The 22,957-nt window shown below is 46.4% G+C and overlaps 1 protein-coding gene and 1 long non-coding RNA gene across 4 annotated transcripts in view; one reads left to right on the plus strand and one right to left on the minus strand.

Moving 5' to 3' along the window:
- Nucleotides 1-7,790, minus strand: part of CD34 (CD34 molecule) — a 23,768-nt gene extending 15,978 nt beyond the window's left edge. Inside the window, exon 1 of one of the 2 annotated variants that reach the window (XM_077775100.1) lies at nt 7,550-7,776. In XM_077775100.1, coding sequence (XP_077631226.1) covers nt 7,550-7,628 — 79 coding nt within the window. In that variant the 5' untranslated portion in view covers nt 7,629-7,776. Of the gene's footprint in view, nt 1-7,549 lie in introns of both variants that reach the window. The other variant, XM_077775102.1, reaches the window with a different exon arrangement.
- LOC144240716 (uncharacterized) lies at nt 5,396-22,148 on the plus strand. Of its 2 annotated transcripts, none has more exons than XR_013337818.1 (4): nt 5,396-5,702; nt 14,686-14,791; nt 14,930-15,176; nt 22,039-22,148. It is a non-coding gene; the product is annotated as an uncharacterized LOC144240716 (long non-coding RNA). The 2 variants fall into 2 exon arrangements; XR_013337817.1 differs by lacking the exon at nt 22,039-22,148 and adding an exon at nt 18,610-18,875.
- Nucleotides 22,149-22,957: the final 809 nt, after the last annotated feature.

Here is a 22,957-nt window from a genome sequence, read left to right on the forward strand (position 1 = left end):
ACTCCCCGTTGACATCATTCTTCCTGCCCACCCTTTCCTCTTCTTCCTTCCAACACATTAGTTCCTGGGAATCCTATCTGGCTAAGCTGGCCCAGCCCTTTACGCTTTCCAAAGAAAGCTGCGCCTGACTGAGGTGATGTCATGCTTTTGAACCCCTTCCCCCAGGGCCTCCTTCACCCAGACAAACAGTTCTGAACTCTTCCAGATGTGAGCAGAGACCTGCCGCTAGTTCTGAGGATGGAGGTGCCTGTGCCAGATGAGGGAAGCGACTCTGGACCCAGGCCAGCTACCGACCCACTAGGTTCAGGCTCCCGGCTGCAGCAGCCTCCTCCCATCCACCCCTGGGCCAAATACCAAGGAGCAGGTAGCAGGATCCACCTGCCAAGAGAATGAAGCCCCAACCTCAGGTTCAGCAGGCCTTGAGCCTGCTGTGAGCAGGGAAGCCTCTGAGGCCCTGGAGAAACAGATCAAAGAGGAAGGACAGAAAGGCAAGGCTATGTGACGGGATATGTAAGCTGGTGTAGAACAAGGGAACATGGTAGTAGAAGTCCTGGAAGCCAATCCAACCTGGGCGCTGCGGTGTAGGGACTAGCAGGGAGGAAGTTCTTTTAATTTCACAGTATCTAGGGCTCCCTTTCTAGAGCTCCCACGAAGAGACTGCGCCTTGGGGAGATAACATTTATAAGAATCAAGACTGACCACATGTCTCTGTTTATCCTATCTTCTCACCTGTATCCAAGGCATTAAATGATCAACTGCTGACCTTTCTTTATCTGATTCTGTTCTCCAACTCTGCAAAGGAGTAATAGTTTCGATTCTAGGACACAACCCATGAAACCTCCACTCCATTCCATTCTAGACTGGACCCTACAAACAGCCTTGAGCCCCAACCCAACAACAGAGCATTTACAGTACAATCTAAAATTGAACAAAAGGCTATCTTCTGTTGTTTACTTTCCATTCTACCTTTACTAACGGTATCTCCCTAGGTACCCTATTTGACTCTAGATATCCTATTTGGTCCTAACTCATGACCTTGGGGCAAAGGGAGGAAACAAGATATCAGGAACTTCGCAGAATCAGGATAAGAAGCTCCCCCCCCCAAAAAAAAGGCCAAACAGAGGTCACAAAATTCATGTAGTAAAAGTTTTGCATTTAACTTATAGGTACTTATTCAGAGGCAATTATTCTTGTTTTACACAGAGTTCTAACAAGCTTGGTTATCTGATATCCTAGTTAAGGCTAGAAATTAGAGACTCTTAGAAGCAAACATTAAGGAGAAACAACAGTTTTAAGAAGAAGAAACAGAGATAAATGAAAAACAGACATGAGTATTAAAACCCATACCAGTCTGGAATCATTTACGGTAGGAGAAAATAAATATATACACCTTAATAAGCACTAACAAAGTCACTGAGTTGCACCATAACTAAATCATTTTCATGATCCATCTGAGTCATGAAAGTTAAAGTCCTATTTCTGAGGGGCACACGGAAGAAGCAGAGGCATAATATAATACATTTTAAAGAGATTCCTACCTACAATTAGTAAATTGGAGAATCTTTTCATCTTGAAAGAGGGTTTACAAATCCTCAGAGATCCAGAATGCTCTGCTAATAGCTAAATAGCTAAATGCCTATGCTTTCCTATACTCGGTCTTGCCTCCCAAAGAGCCCTTTAGGTTCAGTTATGGGTATTCTGTTTTTTGGGTTTTTGTTTGTTTTTGGTTTTGGTTTTTTTCTCTGCTGGTGTTGTTTTCTGATCTCCTCCTGGCCCGCCAGCCCCATTCCACCATTCCTTTCCAATTCTGGCAACCTGCCTGAAAGGAGATTCTTGGAGGAATTCTTGGGTGTCTCAGCTCACAGGGATACAGTACTAGGAAGAAGAAGCCCGCTGGGAACCCACAGCCCATGCTTCTGAGAAGACAAGGAAGCCTCAGAAGAAAGAGCCTGGGCTCTGCAGTCAGACCATGTTCAAAGGCTTCTCTACCATGTTCTAGCTGTGAGGGCTTGTGGGGAAGCTTCTTCATCTCTCTAGACCTTCCCTGTAAAATGGGAATAAAAATATTCCCTACCTCCTAATTGTTTTGGGGAATAAAGGAGATAAGAGGCATAAAGCAGTTAGCTTGTCTGGTAAACGCACAAGAAACAGCAGTTATGTTCAGTAGAGGGCCCCCTTCCTTCTGCTTCTCAGAGACCCTGAAACACATCTATCTACCACTTATCTGGCCCAAAGTCATGTACGTTGTTTCCTGAGTTAGGTCTTGCCATCTCAGTTACATTATAAATTTCTTCAGTGCCGGAAACATCTCCGATACTATTTGTTTTGCTCAGGGCACTTAGCACAATCCTCTGAGTTCAGAATAAGCTGTTAGATAGAATGGCGACTACGTCAGGCATGCTCACACCAACCACATCTATGTAGAGTGGTCTCCTTCAGTGCTGTACTTTAGGAGGGAGTTTATTAAATTAGGGAGTGTCCATGGGAGGATAACCAGAATTAGGAGAGCTCTGGAAACGAAGTCAGATGGTTGAGCGCCTGGAGTTATTTCATCTAGATCAGGGGTCCACAAACAGTTGGTGGACCGAATCTTCCTACAGGCTGATGTCTGTTGTACGGCCAGTGAGCTAAGAAGAGCTTTTACATGGTTAAAGTGTTGTACAATTAAACAGAGTAGAATATGCCTAAGAGACAACATATGGCTTCCAGAGTCCAACATATTTACTATGTGGCTCTTGACAGGAAAAGTTTGCTAACCTCTGATCCAGAAAAGAATAATTTGGGGAGGGAGAATAAATAAGTTTCATCAAGATTCATTTCACGCATTCTTCCTCCGTATTTGTCATAAGCACCAATGATGTGCAAAGGACGAGGCTCAGTGCTATGGGGAGCACAGGGTAGGAGATTCTTTCCTGAGGTTTGGTGTTAAGGTCATTACAATTTCAATAAATCTCTGTCCTCAAGGAGTTTATAATCTAGTGGGGCCAGAAAGATTGTTAAGGTGTGTCTTGAAGAAGGATCATATTAATTCTATGGTAGTTCAAAGAAGAAAATTAGATTAGACACTACTGAAGATTAACTAGTTCCGATTAAGAATCAAAGTTAGGGGCGCCTGGGTGGCTCAGTTGGTTAAGTGTCCGACTTCGGCTCAGATCATGATCCTACAGTCTGTGGGTTCGAGCCCCGCATCAGGTTCTGTGCTGACAGCCTGGAGCCTGCTTCAGATTCTGTCTCCCTCTCTCTCTGACCCTCCCCCACTCGCTTTCGTCTCTGTCTCTCAAAATAAAGACATAAAAAAATTTAAAAAAAAAGAAAAAAAGAATGGAAGTTAATGTTTAGATGATTCAAGAAAGCTATTTCATTGTAATACAAAGAAAGACTTAAAATAAGGGGGCTATTTTTTTTAATTGAATGAACTACTCTGGGAGGTGGTGAGCCACCCATCTTTTTCAAAACCATGCAGGAAGCATCCTTGTTATGGGTCTCCCCTGGGTTTGGGCATCGTGGACCAGAACAGAGAACTGGGTAAAAGCCTTCCTATGGTTTAGAGGCAAACTGAGGTGTGAGCGTAAACCAAGCATCAGTGGCCCAAGTGTCCCAGCGGACTCTGACTTCCCTTTAATATTCAAATTCCTTATCTTGGACCCCATCGACTTTCCATTGAAGCTCTGTCTCCTGAGCTTTCTCTGGGGGCCCACGTCCTTCCCAGTCACCTCTTGCTATATTCTCCTAATGACCACTGACTCTTTTTCTGCAGCTCTGTGTCTCCCTGTGCTCCAGCTGCTATAGTTTTGTGTCACCATAGCCAGCCAAGGACTTATTCCTTCATTTCCCTCAGAGCATACCAGCACCAGGCTAGTGTGTTTATCAAAGGTTTGTGAGCATGGAGCCAGATTACAGCCCAGCCCGGGAGAGGCAATGGCATAAGCCTGGAATACCAGACATTGCTGTGCTAAGCATGCATAGGCCACACTGTAAGGAGTCGCTCCTTGTTGGGTCTTTTCCATCCTAAGGCACCACTGCTTCTCTGATGGTCCAGTCACTTCCCCTTCTCTCTCTCTACTCCTTCTGGGCTCTGGGTTCCCACAGCCTATGTCTCTTGGGCCCATCAAATACAAAGTTCCAATGTATTTTACCATGCTCAGAAATTCAACCTCTTATCTGGCCCTGCACATCCAAAGCCTGTCCAGGGGTCCGGGTTATGTTCACCCAGAGACTCGTTAAGGCATTTTCTTAACAACCGAGCTAGAGGTGCTGTCCCACTAAAAGGTACTGGTTGTGGGTCCTTTGGGGTCTTTCGCCTCCCAAGTCAGGAAGAAGCAGACTTCCCAACTAAGCCTAAAGGCCTTTTCTTTTGCATCTAGAAGGAAAGGATTGGTCCCCAGTGGGCTCCAGAGTACGGGTGCTAAGAAGTTCACCTTGGTCCAGCCCTGTTCAGTTGCATCTCGCTCTCCCAAGATGCACGCCCCTTTCTCCTTAACAAAGTCAGGGGCCATGGAGACTAAAAATCATAGATAATGTGTTTTTATTTCTTAGCTGAGGAGGGAATAGAATGTTCTCATTAGAGAGAGAAGTCAAAACCCAGAAAAATAGGAAATTCTGCCCTGGCAACTTGGAGCATTTTCTTTTGGAGGGTGGTGTTTTTGTTCTTGTTTCCATACCTTCACACTTTGGGTTCTCCACACCGGGACCATTTAGTTAGATCGGGCAACGTCAAGGAGAGAGGGAGGCCAGGCCCCCTGAGGGTGAGCTGAGTAGCCGTCCAGCCCTGAAAGTGAGCCCAGGCCCTCTTGCCCAAGGTCTAGAGGAAATCAGGCAGTGAAACCATACGGAGTGGAATTTGTTCCTCCTTCTTTATTTGTTTTTGTAAGACTCTGCACCCGAGTTTATCTGCTGCAGTTTGGCCCTCCTTGCCCTGAGCTTTTGGAGACAAAGACTCAGAGAAGGAAGAAGAGGAAGACAAGTGAACAAGGAGGTCCAGGAGGTGGAGCCAAAGGAATAAGGAAAAGATGCCCAGACATGGTTTATCCGTCAAGGGAAGGCTGCGGAAGACTTGCATTTGCAAAGGTCGGGCCAGCTGGACTGGCCCTACGAGGGGGACCACTGGGGACCACTGAATTAGTCAGAGGTCCCCAAAGCTGCTCCTCCTTGGTCGCCATGTGGCAGAGAGTCAAAGGGTGGAGTCCTCTCTCCTCTGGAAAATATCTGATAAAATTCTTTTCCCTTTTCTTTTTTCCCCTCTTACACGTAGCCCCAGACAGGATATGGGTGTGGGGTCAGCATGCACGAAGGAAGAAGAGGAATGTGAAGGGGCGGGCCTTGGGGGAGGTGTCCTTACAGAGAGAGGAAGGATATAGGCCATGGAGGGCTTGGAGGGGACAGATACCCCTGAGCCTCACAAATGGGGTTTCCTAATAACCTGAACGGTGTCTCTTCCCTGCTGGTGGCATGGCGATGCTCACTGGCGGCTCACTCTGACTCTGGTCACCACCCAAAGCAGCCTCATCTGCAGCAAAAAGAGTCTACTTTTGGTCGGCCGCTGCGCCCATCCTTAGGCCGACTTCTCACAGAGAACAGAAGGACCTTCCCAGAGCAAAGCTTGCCGTCAGCGTAGATGATGAGAAAATCACAGAGCACCCGTGCCCTAAATGTTGCAGTGATAGCCTGGAACTCCCGCAACGTCCCTCGGTTAGCATTTCAAGGTACAGTCACTCACTCATCTATCCCACAATATAGACCAGGACAGAAGATGGCTCCCAGGATTAAAGAAATAAGCCTTAGAATGTTCTCAGGCAAGACAAAAAGCTACACATTGGCTCAAGTAGTCTGGCAAGATTGAGAATCGGGACCCATGTCCCAGCTGTCACCCCCAAAGCTGAGACAGTGAGATTCTCAGCAAGTCTGTCCCAGATTTTGCAGGAGTTAAGTCGCTGGCCCCCACCCCCTGCTATAGGCCAAGGCGAGACTGAGACTGGCCAGCTGAGGAAATAAAGAAAGGGTGGGCCTCACTCGGCGCAGGCCCAGGTCATCAGGAGCTGTGGAAGGGAGAGCAGAGCATCTCATCAGTTGTTGATCAGCTTGACTCTGTTGCGAGGGCTCCGGCTAGCACCCAGGGGAGTTCCCCATTCTAGGGCTTCGACAAGGAAGTGACAGCTTTTTCTCTGCCCTAGACAGTAGGTCTGGGGCCGCCAAACTGGTCAATCCAGAGCCTAACTTAGAGCTTTCCAAGCCCGGAGTCTCTCTCTAACTGGGTGGGCCCAAAGGGGGACAGCAGAGGACACTGAGAGCAAGGGGCCTTGCTGGCAGGCCCACGTCACTCCGGGCGGCCATGTTGGGGGGCCTTTAGGTTAGAGTAGGAAACTGGGGGCCCTAGAGGGTTGGAAGCAGAATATTGAGCAAAGGAGAGAACAACTTACAATGTTTAAAACCTTGTAAAGGCAATGAGATGAGATAGAGAATGCGCCCCCCAAATGAAAGCGATTAAGAATACTCACTGTCTATTATTTCTTTACCAAAGTGAGAGCAAGATCCTAAGAAGTAGGGGCAAGTGTGGGTGAGTGGAGGGGTGTCCACAAGCCTGCTAACCTATTCTAGTTCTAGAACTTGGAGGGGAAGAGGGCGCCCGGGTGGCTCAGTTGGTTAAGCCTCCGACTTTGGCTCAGGTCATGATCTCACGGCTCATGGGTTCGAGCCCCGCGACGGGTTCTGTGCTGACTGCCAGCCAGCTCAGAGCCTGGAGTCTGTTTCAGATTCTGTATCTCCCTCTCTCTCTGACCCTCCCCTGCTCATGCTCGCTCTCTCTCTCAGAAATAAATAAAACATTAAAAAAAAAAAAAGAACTTGGAGGGGGAGGGGAAGAAAGCCCCCCAATGTAACAGGTTGGAGGTGGTGCCAGGGTCCGGGGGTGGCGAAGGGGAGAGGGAGGCTGGGCGCACAACAGGCTCCGACCACTACACCTTCGCTCCAGTGGAATGGGTGTGGGTGTCGAAGAGGGAGTTGCAGTTTAGCTTTCAGATCTTAAGTGCAAGCATTCTTTCACAGACTGTTCTTCCTTCCACACTTCCTGGTCACCTAACTCAGCCTGCCCCAGGGGCCTCCCGGGCGTCGGAGCTGGGGCCTCCTCTGAGGCTGGTCTCCCTCCCATTTTGAAATTCGGGCTTGCCTAAGGCTGGTGGTCGGCGGGCCCCTGCGCTCTCTTCCCAGCAACCTCACCCGCCTGGGCTTTTCTGAATCAACCCCCAGGCGCAAAACTTTTCCTGCCTCTCTCCTCCCCTCTCCTGGCTCCGGCTCCATCCAACTTTGCGCTCCGGACCTCTGGCCGCTCAACAGACTCTGGCATCTTCGAAGCGCTCTACGTTAGGGACAATTCAAATGAGTCGCGCTGTTCGACTCCGGGACGCTCGGAGAGCTCCTCCGGTTTACACCTGGGCTGGTTGACACTCGCGNGGGGCAGGGGGCCCTTCCGTACGCGCCCTCCCCGGGCTCGGCGCGCTCGGCTCCGGGATGGCGGGGACCCTCCCTGCCGCCCGGGCGCGCGGCCGGTACTCACGCAGCAGACTGAGCAGGCAGAGCGCGGTCCAGCCCCGCGGCATCCCGCGCCCCGCGCGCGCGCCCCTGCCGACCAGCATCCTTCCCGCGCCGCTCCGCAGAGATGCGCACAGCCCGAGACGCGCTCGGCCCGCGGGACGCGCTGCCCCCGCCCTCCGCCCGGGAGCGGGGTGGGCGATCGCGCCTTTTCCCCTCCCCTCCCTCTTTATTCCTGGCAAGGCCGGCCCCTCTCCTTGGCCGCCACTACCGTGAGCTTCCCCGCTTGGTCCCAAAGGCGGAGGACGTTAGCAGGGGCTGGGGTTGCCGCCGTGGAGGCCAAAAAAGGTGGAGGTTTGTGCGGGCCCCAGATGCCTTGTTCAAGTTTATATAAAGGCCCGTCTTACTCCTTCCACTTAACTTTTAACCCCTTTGTGTCAGCCTGGCCGGTGGCTGGGGGCAAGTTTCCTCTGTGTGTGTGTGTGTGTGTGTGTGTGTGTGTGTGTGTGTGCTTTCTTTCCTTTTTGTTTTCCTTTATTTTTAACTTTTCAGCCGAGAACCATCTTGCCAAAGGACTCTACTGTGAGGACCCGAGTTTACAAATGTGAGCATTTTGCTAATCAGGTAAATCGTAGCCCGTGTCCAATCTGATGCATTTAATGACAGTCACACTAGAGACTGTGCTGCATGTTAATGAAGCATAAAGAGTGAACGGGACACATAAATAACCGCAATTATTCAGCTTACCCGTCCAAACCATCCTTGTTGATTTTCTTTTCACTTTTTCCCCCTGCAAGATCTATTTGTGTTGCTTTGGAGGGGTTTTCCTGCGACCGTTCCTAATCTTCCACATGGTTTGAGCCTGTCACCACCATCATAAAGACAAAGGACTCTCCTGGAGCTGGGACACCCTCTCTCCTGTCACCCCCTCTCCAGCTCTGGGTTTGAGACTCTACAGGCTTTATCTGGCTCTTTCATCAGGAAAAGGGCTTCCCCTGACGCCACCCTCTACCACCTGTCTGATCCTGGAGCTCCCTATTGCTCTCTAGTTGTGCTAGATGTTGGTAATCCGAACTGCAGAAACCCTGAGCTGGGCAGCCAGTCTTGTGGCAGATGGGATTGGATGGGGGAGGAAGACGCCAGAGGAGAGAGGGGCTGGGAGGCGGAGATGAGGACGCCGGGGAGCAGATACGGGAAGGCACAGTCTGGGAACATGCTCTGAGATGAAGGGAATCACAGGGTTGCTGATACTCAGTCCAGTCTCTCCCATGATATGCATCCTGTACAGCCCAAGTTGGGAGGAAGGAAGAGTCAGACCAGCCCCCTCTGATCTTTCCTGATTTATTTGTCTGCAGACTCCCGAGCATCATGAAAGCAGACTTATCTTTACAGTCCTTCTCTGATCTACTAAGATTTGGTTGGTACAGGAGAGAGACGTGGACCCAGGTCTAGAAACAAAACCCAGAGTTCTCTGTTTTGATCTTGTTGGCTAACTTTCCTTTAAATAGGAAACAACCCCTTTCATCGCATAATAAAACCAAAGGCTTAATATGCAAATTTGATAGGACACAATGGTATTGGGACTCCCAATAAATAGAGAAAAGAGGTTGGCCCCTCTCCCAACCCCTCTCTCAACTTCCCCTCAACATTCTCAGCTGAGACTGTGTCTACTTCACACCCAGTCAGAGGTCGTGAACAAAATGTGGAGTTATAATCCTTGCTAGAGAGGAAAACCAGTGTGGTCAATGTGGATATTCCTTCATTCTTAGTAGGTTCTTCTGGTTACTTCAAATGCCATTTATCTGCCCTAGCCGGGCCACAGAAGATAGGAAAGAATTTGTCTCTAGCACTTGAATTTCTTAACTAGCTTTGGAGCGGAGCTTCTCAAAGCATGGTTTACACAGAATCAAGGTTAAGGTGTGGGAATCTGCAGTTTACATAGGAACTACCCATAATTCTTTTTTTTGTTTGTTTTTCTTTTCAAATTTGTATTTAAATTCTAGTTAGTTAATGTACAGTGCAATATTGGTTTCAGCAGTAGAGTTCAGTGATTCACCATTTACATAAAACACCCAGTGCTCATCATCACAAATGTCCTCCTTAATGCCCATCACCACCTGGCCCATCCTCCCCCTCACTCCCCCCAGTTGTTTCTCTATCCTTAAGTGTCTCCTGTGGTTTGTTTCCCTCTCCCCCCCCCCATATGTTCATCTGTTTTGTTTCTTAAATTCCACATAGGAGTGAAATCATATGGTACTTGTTTTTCTCTGACTTGTTTCACTTAGCATAATACATTCTAGCTCCATCCACATTGTTGCAACTGGCAATAATTCATCCTTTTTGATGGTTGAGTAATATTCCATTATATATATATATGTGTGTGTGACATATATATATATGACATATATATATGACATATATATGATATATCTTCCTTCCTCATCCATTTATCAGTTGATGAACATTTGGGCTCTCTCCATAGTTTGACTATTGTTGGTCATAAACATGCTATAAACATTGGGGTGCGTGTACCAGTTCGAATCTGTGTATTTGTATCCTTTGATTTTCTGTGATTCTTATGCACACTAAGTTCTAGAAGCCCTAGTTTAGAAAGAAGACCTGCTCCATGCAAAGCGGATGGCCTACTTCAGAGAGGAGAAATAGGAGTATAGGGATGGGAGGCTGACATCCCTTCCTCTGAGAAGCCAGATCTGTTCTCCTTGGGTCTGTACCACAACTATGACACTGGGTAATAACTGGCTACCCTTCCTATTTTCCAAGGTCCTTGAGACTCACCACTTCACACATACACAAGCTTGCTCCAACCACCCACAAATTCAGGTTCAGGCAGGCCACTGGACACAAGTCCATCATGGGCGCCAGCATTATGTTTCCTTACAGTCAGAGAGAGGTGAGCTACCAAGTGTCTTCAAAGCTCTAGCTTTTCTTGGTTGCCCCTTGGTGTCTCTGCCCCCCACTTCATCGCATAAACTGGTGCCAGAAGAAGATGTTACCTGCATTGCACATAGTAGAGGCTCCAACAGAAAGATCCAGAGTGAGAGGCTCTGTCAGACCCTTTATAAACCTCTAGGTTATGACCACCCCATGATGTCATATGATGTAGAACATCATCCCACCCCAGCCCCAACCCATCCATGTCATATCAATCAATTTAAAATTGCCCCTCATCCCATGTTAAATAGACTTCTTTGATACAAAACAATAATGGAAAAGATTTTTTAAAGTTTTTTAGTTTTAAAGTATATTCTTCATTTGGTTCTTGTAATTCAGACTTAATTACATTTATATAAAAGTGTTAAAGAGTTGACTTGTGGGTTACAAGTTGCCAGAGTTTACCTTTTATGGACAGTTAATAAAACTTTTGTTCACTTTGATTTTCCAATTTCATATTTTGTAAATAAGACCTTTTTCCCATGTTGCAAACTTGTTGTGGCTCTTTGAAAACTCTCAGGGTTTAAACCCCTGTTTGGTAGGGAGGGAGCCTTGGTGACAGAGGTGTTCAGAGGCTACAGGGAGGCAGTGAGGACTTAAAGTCAGAAGGGAGTCCCTTCTTTCCTCCTCTTACCCCCTAATCTCTCTTCAGTGCATCCTCTTGACAGAACCCAGCTAGAAAGCCACTGAAAAGGGGGTCTGGGAAATGTGGCATGGAGATTCCTGGCTCCAGTGTCCTGTGGGAAATTAGGCCCAGGTAGTGGTAGCCTCCAAGTACACCATAGGCAGGCTGTAGAGGCCACAGACCAGGAAGGCTCAGGCTAAACTATGGTGATCAGATCACAAAGGTTATTGAATCTATGTAAAACACAGTCAGAAACAAGAGGAAAGAGTTGGGATACATTAACCTGCTTGGGATAGGAAGCAAGCAGGGTGAGTGGACCCTACTCTCTTGTGTTCTACTCTGAAAGCATAGTTATGAGGACAAGAATTGAGGGGAAGTAAAAGAGAAGTAGATAGCAGATTGATGGGAAACAATGTTGCAGCCAATTGGTTTGCAACCAATGCTGGCCACAGGTCTGCTCACACAGCTAGTCCATGTTCTGTTTCCCCCCCCCCCCCCCCTTTTTTTTTTTTTTTTTTTTTTTTTTTTTTTGNCTGGGGAATACAGGAACCAGAATGGTGTCACCAATAGGTAGACAGTTTATGTAGATAATGACCTGGCTGTGAACCCTGAGGTGGTAGGCTCTATACCCTGCGATTTATGATTTAATGTTTCTATTCCTTTCTACCTGTAAGTAATACTCTTGTTTGTTCCATTCTTCTTAAAGTATACTCCTTTTCTTTTTGTTTTTTAAAGTTTATTTTTGAGAGAGAGACACACACACACACATACAGAATGTGAGCGGGGGAAGGGGCAGAGAGAGGGAGACACAGAATCCAAAGCAGGCTCCAGGCTCTGAGCTGTCAGCACAGAGCCCAATGCGGGGCTTGAACTCACAAACTACGAGATCACGACCTGAGCCAAAGTCAGAAGCTTACCCAATGAGCCACCCAGGCGCCCCCCATTTCTTTTATTTTTATACTTCTTTGCATATTACAAACTTGCTACCTATTTTTAGCATGTCTGAATTCTGCCTATGTCTCACAAGACTTGCTTATGTTTTATCTGTAGATTTATCTGTAGAGCTGATGAATTTTGCCCATCTTCTTTGCTTTCCTTGACCTCTGTAGAAGAATTGAATGGTCTCCCATAATGGAGCAAACACACACTATATATATCCAGCATTTAGAGAAGAATATAGTAATATAGGGTTGGAACTAAGAGATTCAGGGTAAATAACTGGCACTAATCCAGTGTCATGTATTTTTCATACAGATAACCACTTTCCCGGCTCTGTTTACTCTCCTTTCCATGCTGATCTGAATTGCCATTCTGTCATATGCCAACATTTCATGTCAATATGGGCCAGTTCTTGGACTCTATCCATTGGTCACCATACGTATCCCAGTGGCTTACCACTGCCTGATTTACTGCAGCTTTGAGGAGGGCCTGATACGGGTAGTGAGACTCTAATTCTCCTTAGAAAAGTGGCCTAGCTATTCTCTGCTCTTTACTCTTCCACCTGCATTAGAATCTGCTTATCAGGTTCTTTCCTGAAATAGCCCTTTGGATTTTGATCAGACCTTCTCTGTAGATTAATTTGGAGAGGACCAAATCTTTCCTTCTGTGAATTTGGCATAGCTCTCCATTGTTTGCGTCTTCCTTAAAGTTTATGACTTTTCCTGTTGTGGTTTAATGCATCTTTTGTTAGATTTATTCCTGGGGGATTGATGTCCTCTAATGCTATTATAAATAATATCTTCTTTTTAATTATTTTTGTTGCGGGCATGTGAAAATATAATTCATTGTTTTATATTAATCTTCTATTGAGTTATCTTGTGAAATTCTCCTACTATTCAGTGTTTGGAGATTCTTTGGGTTTTCCATGTAAATGATCATATCAACTGGATATAGTGATAATTTCATTTTTTTCTTTCCAAACCTTCTCCCTCTGAATTAATTTTTTAAAGTTAACATACCGGCAAGAACATCCACTACAAGGAGTAAAGATGTGTTACCTTATACATGCTGGCCTCATTTCAGATCTTAAAGGCTAATATTCTAATGTTTCCCCACTTAGGACTATATTTGCTTAATTTTTTATATGTGCTTTGTATCATGCAAAACTCATTTTCTTGTATTCCTCATTTACCAAAAGATTTCTGTCTTTAATAATGAACTTACTACTTTTTATTTAAATGTCTTATCTAGATCTACTGAAATGATATATGGTTTTGCTCTTTTAATATGGTAGTAGAGTAAATTACATTTATAGATTTTCTAACATTAAGCCAACTTTGCATTAAACCCAACTTTGACATGGCTTATTATCATTTTTATACACTGTAGAATTTAATTTGTGAATCCAATCTTCTATTTATGATTTTTGCTTCTGTATTCATAAATGAAATGAGCCTGTATTTTTTCCTTCATCACTCTGTCATTGTTTGATTTTGGTATTGGGGTGATAAAGTTCTTCTAAAATGAGTTAGAGAGTATTTCTTCTCTTTTTCCTTTCCTTTTTTCTATTCTCAGGAAGAGTTTTTATAAGATTGGGATGATTACTTCCTTAAAGATTTGTTAGAACTTGCCTGTGAAATCATTTGAGCCTGGTATTTAGTGTGAGACTATTTTCAAATACTGTTTCCATTAGTTGTTATGAGTTCTCAGCTTAAAAAAATGTCTTCTTGAGGAAGTGTTATTATTTTCCTAGGCAATTATATATTTCCCAAAGTCTTCCAATTGTTACTGATAAAATTCCTTTTGTCTCATTAATCTCTGCTTTATCTGGAGTATGTTCCCTTTTTAATCTGTATCATTACTTGTTTGTGAATAACGTGTGTCTTCATTTGTTACAAATATTTAAGTTTACAGAAGTTTTCAAATTACTTCTGGATGTATATGTATATATACATAAGTTAAAATGCACACGTACATAACTCTAAGTAGGTTGGACAATATTCTGATGTTGATATAAGATCCCTTGGTTGCGTTTGGAGGGGTGGGGCTGTTGCTCAGAAGGGAGTGAGCTTGGGCTGACCACCCAAGGCAGGCGCCCGCGGTCATCTGTTGGCATCTTTCACAGGCCCCTTAGGATATCATTAAAGGCAAAAATGTAATGATGATTAGAAAAGAAGCATAACATCTCATTCCCCCCTCCCCTCCAAGCATTGGCCTCGGGCAACCATCTCAATTTTTGCTCCTAAGGGACAAGCTTCTGAATCAGAGAGAAAGGATGTAGCATTTCGGCTAGACTTGCACGCAGTCCACAGCTTTTCTGTGCATTGCTGCAGCTATTAGGAGCTGGTGATCTGTAAGTGGAGATAAAATCATGTCACAGTGCGACGCTGTTTTATTGCAGGAAGGGGGGAAAGGTCAGCGTGTGAAGTGATAACATGCATCCCATGCATACACAACGATTGTCTCTGGCGGTGAAGTTATGGGTGAATATCACTTTCTTCTCCATGTCTGTAGGCAGACTGTACATTTGGTTTCTACAATAGCCGTCTATGCATTACCTTTACAAATATAATAAGCAAAGCAATTTTCCTTCTGAGAAGGTGAAAGGTGTGGCAATGATGAACTATTATAGTTCTTTCCTTTAGCTTCGTCAGGACCTGGATTGTCTATGGATTGTCTGGATAGCAGCCTTGTGATCACCGAATGCAGCTTGGCTGAAGGGTGAACATGTCTGTGGTGAGGACAGCTTGGGTAAGGATCCGTTAAGTCTTGGGAAGAAGCTCTCTGAGAATGGGTCAGACATCCATTGTTTGTGAATATGAGTGTGTCTGCACTTCTGGTATTGTCTCTGCTCATTTCCCTTGTGTTTTTTTTTTTTTTTTTTTTTAGGCTTTCAATAAATCTTCCTGATCATGCACGCCTATCTCAGTATTGTTCATGAACACTACTGGATCGTATTTATGTTTCTATTAAAGCCAGAGTATGAGAGGGGGTCCAGACTACCCCAGGGGTCAGGGTGTAATTGATTCAAGAAAATTGTACGGAGGAAGAATTTATGGAGAAACAAAAGTGGAGCTACTTGGCAAAACTGAAACTACTTCTTCACTTGGGAAACTCTGTGGGGTGCTACCTGAAGGTAGGTGTGGGGAACCCCTCTCAAGGGGCTCGATTATCTTGCATCCAATGCTGCATCTATTTCCTGGGCCAATAGGCTTTAAAATCTAGGGACCCATCAATCTTCATCTCTGGAAATCCAAATGGAGAGCATTAATAACATACATCTTACGGAAGCCAAAGCAAAGAGGGTAACTATTTTTAACTTAGGGCAGGAAAATGTGGCTCGAAAGGAAACATCTGTCCCAAGCTATTGACTCTTATGCTTTGTGTAGAGGTCTTTTCTGTCTTGAAACCATCAAAAATAAAATAAGGTGGTGGGTGCAGGCCTGGTTCTGGAAGAAAATGGCAAAGCATTCCTCTCTTCTCACTTCTCTGGCTTCTCATCTTCTGAGTTGGGCCTGGGGCCTGGAAGAGACCACCTTGGAGGCAGAGGGTGGGCACAGCCCACTTCCTGTGAACTTGGGGGACCACTCCTAGCTTAGCATCTTCATCCAAGATGAACCCTTTAGGGTTCAAAATTTGCAGATGCCCCACTTGGGGGGGTCACCAGAGGCCTCGTGCTAGGAGAGGATCTCTGAGTGCCAGAGTACTTTCCTTGGCAGTTCTGGCTGCTGCTTTCTGAGCAGTCGTTCTTTCTTCCAGGGGCAGCAAGAAAGTTCCCTTCCCTCCAAAACATGCCAGCCTCCTCCTGTGTGTCTGGCTGGGGAAAAAAGGGGGGGCAAGTGTGAACCTGTGAAGGTTCAGAGACATCTTTTTGTCTCCATAGAAGCATTTTTCATCATTTTGGAACATACAGAGCAAGGCTGAATTGACTCATCAGAGGCTCTGGATGGATTACCTGATGGAGGAGGCAGGGTCAAAGTAAACAGTGCTCAGGCTGTGCACTGCACAACCCAGCAGCACCAGCCACACACACTTGGGGGATGCAAGTAGCTCTCCCTGGAGTGGCTGGAAATAGGGAAGAGGAGGAGGAGTAAGGCAAAGTGTGTAGCTGGTTGAGGGCCTCTCAATCTTTGTCTTGGAAAACTGACTGGTATAGCTCTGTGTTCTTTCTTTCTCTCATTTGTCCCTCTCCTCTCCCCTCCTTCTCTCTCTCCCTCTCTCTCTATCTCTTCGTCTCTCTTTCTCTCCCTGTTTCTCTTTTCCTTCTCTCTCTCTCTGCGTCTCTCAACTCCTTTCTGTTTTCAGCCAAAGATTGAACCAGGAGAGAGACGCTTTTTGTTTTCCAGATTGAGTAGAGAGCTGCCAGGAGAAACAACCAGGGAAGAAGAATACAAGAGCTTGCAAAGATCTGCTCCTTGCCTCTCCTGGTGCACTCCTAGCAGAGCAATGTCAGAGCAGCAGGGCTTGGAGGGTGTGAAACAGGGTTGCCAAATTGCATGAGTCTCTAAAAAGATCCATATGTCTGGGCCGCACCAAACTTCTGAGCTCAGGGAGGGGGCTGATAACATCATCTACTGGATGGAAGTACAGTTCTCTTCCTTTAGGGAGGTTTGCAAGTCAGCCAGCCTGGATATGCAAGACTTTTAATGATCCATGTTTGGAAGTTTGGGGTGCAAGTGCTGTTGGGGGTGCAGAGGAAGGAAGAGGGGCAGGGAGTGTAGTGAGCAGGAAAGAAGAAGTCTCTACACTGGAGTCTATGCACCATTTAGGAAGAAAGGAGTTTGGAAGCCCCAGGACATTGAGTTTCCTTTCCATTTTTTTTTCCACACCAGGAGAGAGTTTTGGGGGAGCCACTGTGCAGATGGACTCCAGGCCATTTGCCTACTTCGTGGGAAGTCTAGACTCATTCCTATAACTCACCCTTCCAGAGCCAAAGAAAAGTCACTGTCTTTCCCTCACTTCTCTAACCCCCAAACTGTAGCTTCCTCTGGGGTGGAGGGTAGCAGATGGTATACAGCTGTGGGACACATCTGGCTTTGCAGGGATCAGAGGAAGGCACAAAGGCCAGTTGAAATCCCAAGGGCAACCCTGGAGGCATGTCTCAAAAGATGGGGTGGTGCCCCTGACACTCTACTCAGATCCCATCTTGGACGGGCCTCATGTTTTTCCTAGTCTTCCACGCCTTCACTCCACTCTTGCTTCAACCGGATTAGATGATGATTTTGTGAGAGTGGCCAGGCAGCTGCTTCCCAGATGTGGGTTTTCTCTAGAGATGGCCATATCCAAACTGGGGAGCTCTGGGAGGACTGCTTGGGGACAGCAGGGACAGGGCCTGGCAGATTCCTCTGAGGAGGTATTGACCTAGAGGAGCGAGCACAGTGACCATCTGGAGACCCCGCAGTAAAGCCAGAGGATTAGAACTGAAGATGGAGAAGGCAGGTCCTGGAGTGTTCTCAGCTCTGGTATCCAAAACTCTGTGTCCAAACATATGACTTTGTTGAATTTGCCAAATAATCTGACTCATTGTGTGTGTGTGTGTGTGTGTGTGTGTGTGTNGTTCATGACCTAAGCGAAAGTCGGACACTTAACCGACTAAGCCACCCAGGCGCCCCTAGGAGATCATAATCTTGAGAACAGTCTATCACTTCTCTATCTCCTGCATTTCTCACTTGGAATACCAGTGGCCTTCGATCTGGTCTCCCTGTGGCCACTCTTGGTTTCCCCTACTCATTCTTCACACAGCAGGCAGAGATAATATGTTTAAAATTAAGATGGGGCCATTTCATCCCCCTGCTGAAAATGCTCCAATGACTTCCCATTGCTCTAAAATAAAAGCCAAACCCCTCATGGTAGCCAATCAGATCTGAAGGGGCTGGGCTCTCCCCTGACTGCCAGCCCTCCTCTCTGAGTGGGACCCCTGGCACACTGTCCCCAACACTGGCTGTCTCCTAGAGCTTGCCAAGTTCTCGTCCAACCTCAGATCTCTACCGGAGCTGTGCCTCTGACCGCTCCTCTTCCCTTTGCTTTCTGTAAAATGCCTCCTCATCTTCTGGTCTTCCATGACCACCCCATGGAAACTAAGTCCCCCCCTGCCCAGTCCCTTCTGTTCTCTCTTACATCCTCCCTCCTCTCAAAAACTCATTTGTAGCTCGCATCACATTTTCCAGCCACACATTTACTTGTTTGTCCCTTGTCACCCGTATCTGGCTGTAAGCAACATGAGGGCAGAAGCCATGTGTGTTTTGTGCCCTGGCACGATGCAGGCCAGCAGCAAACCCCCTGAAGATGTATGGAATGAATGAATGAACTGTGGCTTTATTTTCTTGTCAGCACTCTCTGCTTTACTGGTTCACATGTATATGTTCCCTCCGCACATCAGAAAATGATGTTTTAGTGTTAGGGGCTGACATAGGACTGTAATGTGCTAGTATAGTCATTTCATAAAAATGAGGCCATTTTTTTTTTCACAACGTCAAGTTAAGAAGAGTGTAAACTCAAAAGAATGCCCTTTCTACAAAAGTACAATTGGTGATCTTATCCTATTTTTCTTCATTTTCCTGAGGACCTAGGAGGATGTGGTCACCGATAGCCCATGCTTTCTGACTGGCACTTGGAAACCTTAGCCCGACCTTACAGCAGCCGTAACCGATCACCCAACCCTGCACTGGTTAGAGTTCTGGGTCAGACCCCGAGTACAGGTGGGCCTGGACAGATCGCCCCCCGCTCTGGAGCTCAGCTTTCATCTGTGGAGTGATCGGGTTCCATGCAGGAACTGAGAGGGCTGCTGAAGCGCTCCCACTCTACCCACACACTGACCCGTAAGAGGGGGGCCGAGACAGATTTGCTGCTGAGGGGACTGAGGGGGTACCCAAATCTGAGCCATAGTTGCTGTTGGGTTGCGGGGCGGGGTGGCCATTTCCTTGTGCGAGGGGCAGCCAAAGGAAGGGGGCGGAGCTGCCAAAGTGGGTGGCCAGTTCCTGTCTCTGACCCTTGGGGCAGTGTGTGCAGCTCCTGCCAGGCTCCCACACCTTGGCTAAGAATAGCTCAGCTCCTTCCTGCTGGCCTGCAGTCCCCCGGAGCCCAGATAAAAGAGAACTGGGCTCTCTGACTTCAGGCTGGGCTGTCCATTCCGGCGATTCTCTTCTCCGCCGGGGGATCAAAGGGCCGCCGGGGACTGCTGTTCTGGTCTCTGACGCTACTGCCTAATAATAGCCGGGCGGTGTGCAAAGAAGGGTGGTGTTTTCAGGCCACTGCTGAGGGGTGGTGGGAAGCTGGAGGCCTTGAGACTGAAAACTAAGGCTTCTGGATGCCCCGTGTTGGGAGGATGTGTCCTGGGGGAGGCGAAGGTTCTCAGTGGTCTTTAAGGGGAGCTAAAGTTCCAGCAGGGTGTCAGGCTAAGGCCCTGGGGGAAAGGAAGCTTCCGCTTCTGACTGAGTAGGATCAAGGCGGGGGCCTGGGCAGCTCCGTCGCTGACTGCGGCAGGTGACCTGGAGACCATACTTCAAGAAATAGCCAGCAATGGGTGATTTGGCAGTCCAGAAGGCAGATCCCTGCAAGAGAGACTGGTCCTGGTCGGGCTCCCGAGGTAACTTCAGGGCATCACAGGCCCCGGTGACCAGGGTGACCATCTAATCTATCATCCAAACAGAGACGTTTTTGACAGTGAAGGAGGATGTTGTTGATAACTATGCCAGGATAGAAAGCATAAACAGAGTCTGTCCTGGGCAAACCAGGACATCTGGTGGCTCTAACTGCTAACTATTGCTCTGTGGCCATGTTCTCTTAGATTTCTCAATAGGAAGAGATGAGATATAATAGAATAAAAAAAAGAAAAAAGAAAAAAAAGAAAAAGAAAAAGAAAAGAAATGGAGGGACCACAGAAATCATGCCCAAGCACGTTGGCGTTTCATGGATCGTGATCTTCCTAAATCGGGTGGGGTTTAATTATGGCCACAGAGGAGTTGGGCTCCAGAGCTGGGAAGGAAAGAACAGTTCTCAGAAAGTTCCATTGCTTAGCTGAGGTTGGGGGCTGCCTGCATGGAGAGATAAGCCGCGCTGACAACCCAAGAACAGCTTCGTGCCTTGGTTTTCTGCAGCTGAAATCCTGGGCTTGTAACAAACGCCAGAGAAAAGCCTTGCACCTTCTCTTATTGCAAAATCTCGTCAGCCTCCAGTTAACTGTCCACAATCTCTTCAGATCACTTGAACAAACAGGTCTATTGTTGATTCATTAATGAGCACGTAAGGAATAGATCATATGTTACGTGCCAGCTTCCGTGTTAATTTCTGGAGACATGATAACAGACAGGGCAATGGTCCCAACTCTTAGGGAACTCTCAGTCTTTCAGAGGAAACAGAGGGCTAAACAATTCGGGCAGGGATGGAGCAATGCGGCTTTGGTGGGGAAATGTGTTCCCGAGCCTCATTTTCAGAATCACAGAAGAGTTTCACGACCTCCCTGTAAGCAGATGACAGTTGTCCATGTGGCAAAGCCCTTGCTGATAATGATGATGAAAATGACTGTGAGGCATTTTGGAGTAGTTGTCAGGAGCATGGGGGGCTTGGAACCCATCAGACCTGGATGCGGATTCTGGCTCTGCTAACCCCCCAAATTGTGCACCTTCAGCAAGTTTCTGCAGGCAGATGGTAACAGTGCCTACTTCATAAAGCAGTGAAGCAGTGTGTTAACGCTTTAATGGGCACATGAATCGCCTGAGGATCTTGTTAAAAATGCAGATTCTGATTCGGGAGGTCTGGGCTGCGGCCCAAAATTCTGCATTCTTAACAAGCTCCCAGGTGATGTTGATACTGCCGGTCTGAGGACCACCCTTTGATTGAAAGGGCATAGAATCTTAAAAGATCAAAGAAGTGCTGAGCATGGTGCTGATAAGTGGTAAGTTAAGTATTCAGTAAATGTGCTCTATTACTGTTTGAATGAAATACTAACATGTTTATTTATTGTTGTTTAAGTATCTCCCCATATATGACTTATCATCATTCAAAATAAAATTTCTTAAGTCAGGGATGTTTCCCTGTTACATTTCTTGGGTATCACAAGATGCCAGTTTTTTGTTTTTTGTTTTTTTTTTTTGTCATGGTTCATAGCAATGGGAAAATTCCAGAAGATGGGAATGGGAGGTTTAGAATTTGTTTCTAATACCACTCCACACCCTCCTGTCGTGAGGGGTGATGGGGACCCATTGAAATCTCACATGTCTCCTGCATCTAACTTTGGGTACTGTGAAGGTATCACTCCCTGATCCAATACCAGCCGCAAGGAGAGAAACGGGAGTTCAGATATCACAAACATAAGTCTTGATATTTTCATAAACCTTGGTGGTTTTAAGATGTCCCAAATTTGTTGAGACTCCTCCCTACCACTGAGAGGCGGGCTCTATGTTCCTGCCCCTCACATCGGATCTGGCTTGACTGCTTTGGTTAATGGAGGACCGTGTCGGTGCTGCTGGGACACTTCAGAGGCTAGAGCAGAAGGGCCCTGCAGTGTTCTCCTTTTGCTCTGGGAATGCCTGCTCCCCTGACACCCTCCCTCTCCCAGAGCCCCACCCCTGCCACGCTGTCTGGAGAGACCTCTTCCAGGAGCTCTGCCTGAGGACCCCAGCTGAGCCCAGCCTTTCCGCTTCTGATCAGGCACCAGGCATATCAGTGAAGGGAAGCATCCAGCCATCCCTCTTTCCCCAGCTGAGGCACCGCAGTAGTGGAGCAGAAACAAACCCTCCTGCCGAGCCCTGACCCATGGAATTATCCAACCTGATGACATCCTTGTTGTTTGATGTCAATATGCTCTGGCGGGGGGGTGGGGGGATTTGTGACTCAGCACGAAGTAATTCAGACATACAGCAATATTTATATTTAGAATAAGAAAGCATAGTGAGCCCTTCTTTACGGATGTTGAATGTTATGTGCTACACAGTTAGAAATCTAGAGGTAAGCATCAAATCTCCAACAACCTCAATTTGAATTCTGTGATTATTCTATAGTGTCGTTAGGAGAGGAGGAATAAACAGTGAAAGGAAAACAAAACCAAACCAGGCTTTGGAAGCAGACAGACCCGGATTTGAATGCCAACTTTAAAACGCTATTAGTTGTGTAAAAGGCAAGTGGTTTCCTTTCCTTTATCTCAGTTTTCTGATCTACTAAATGGGATAATAATACCTAATGCATAGGGGTTGTGGGAGATATGGAATACAAATAATGATAATAAGCACATAAATAATCATTATTATTACCAAAAATATCTCTAGGGAGAATGTGTACTGATTGTAAGTGCTTGTGAAATGAGAGGCTAAGCAAGGTGTGGCGGAGAAGATAGTTTCTGAAGAGGCTGTTCCCTAAATTAATCCTTCACATGACTAAGAATAACTAAGATATTCTCAGACTTTAGAATTTCAAAAATTTCCCCCAAATTTTGGGGACAGGTCTAGAGGGGAAAAAGACTTCAAGAGCCTTATAATAGCCAAGACAAGCTTGAAGAGAAATAGGGCTGGAGATATTTTATTATTCTATATTAAGGTCAATTATAAAGGTATAGTAATTAAGATTGTGTGATTCTGGACTAGAAAGTTCAGAAATGTACCCACACGCATTTGGTCACTTGACTTATAAAAAACATGCTAATCCAGAGACTATGAAGAAAACAGAGGAGGAGTAAGAAAGAGGCCTGAGGAGAACAAGAAAGGATGAAGATCTCAGAATCAAGGGGACAAAAGAACTCCAGGGAGCAGGTGGAGATCAGCAATGTCAAGTGCAGCCGGTGTCTGTTAAACTGAAAAGTTACTCCGGAGTTGACTTTCAAGTGATTGTTGTAACCCAAGTGTGAGCTTTTCCAGCAAAGTGGACAGGAACCAGATAGGAGTGGTTTATGGAGCGAGTAAAAGGGATGGGCCGGAGGCAGGAGGT

Source organism: Crocuta crocuta, unplaced genomic scaffold, assembly GCF_008692635.1.
Source record: "Crocuta crocuta isolate KB4526 unplaced genomic scaffold, BGI_CrCroc_1.0 scaffold207, whole genome shotgun sequence".
Classification (NCBI taxonomy): Eukaryota; Metazoa; Chordata; class Mammalia; order Carnivora; family Hyaenidae; genus Crocuta; species Crocuta crocuta.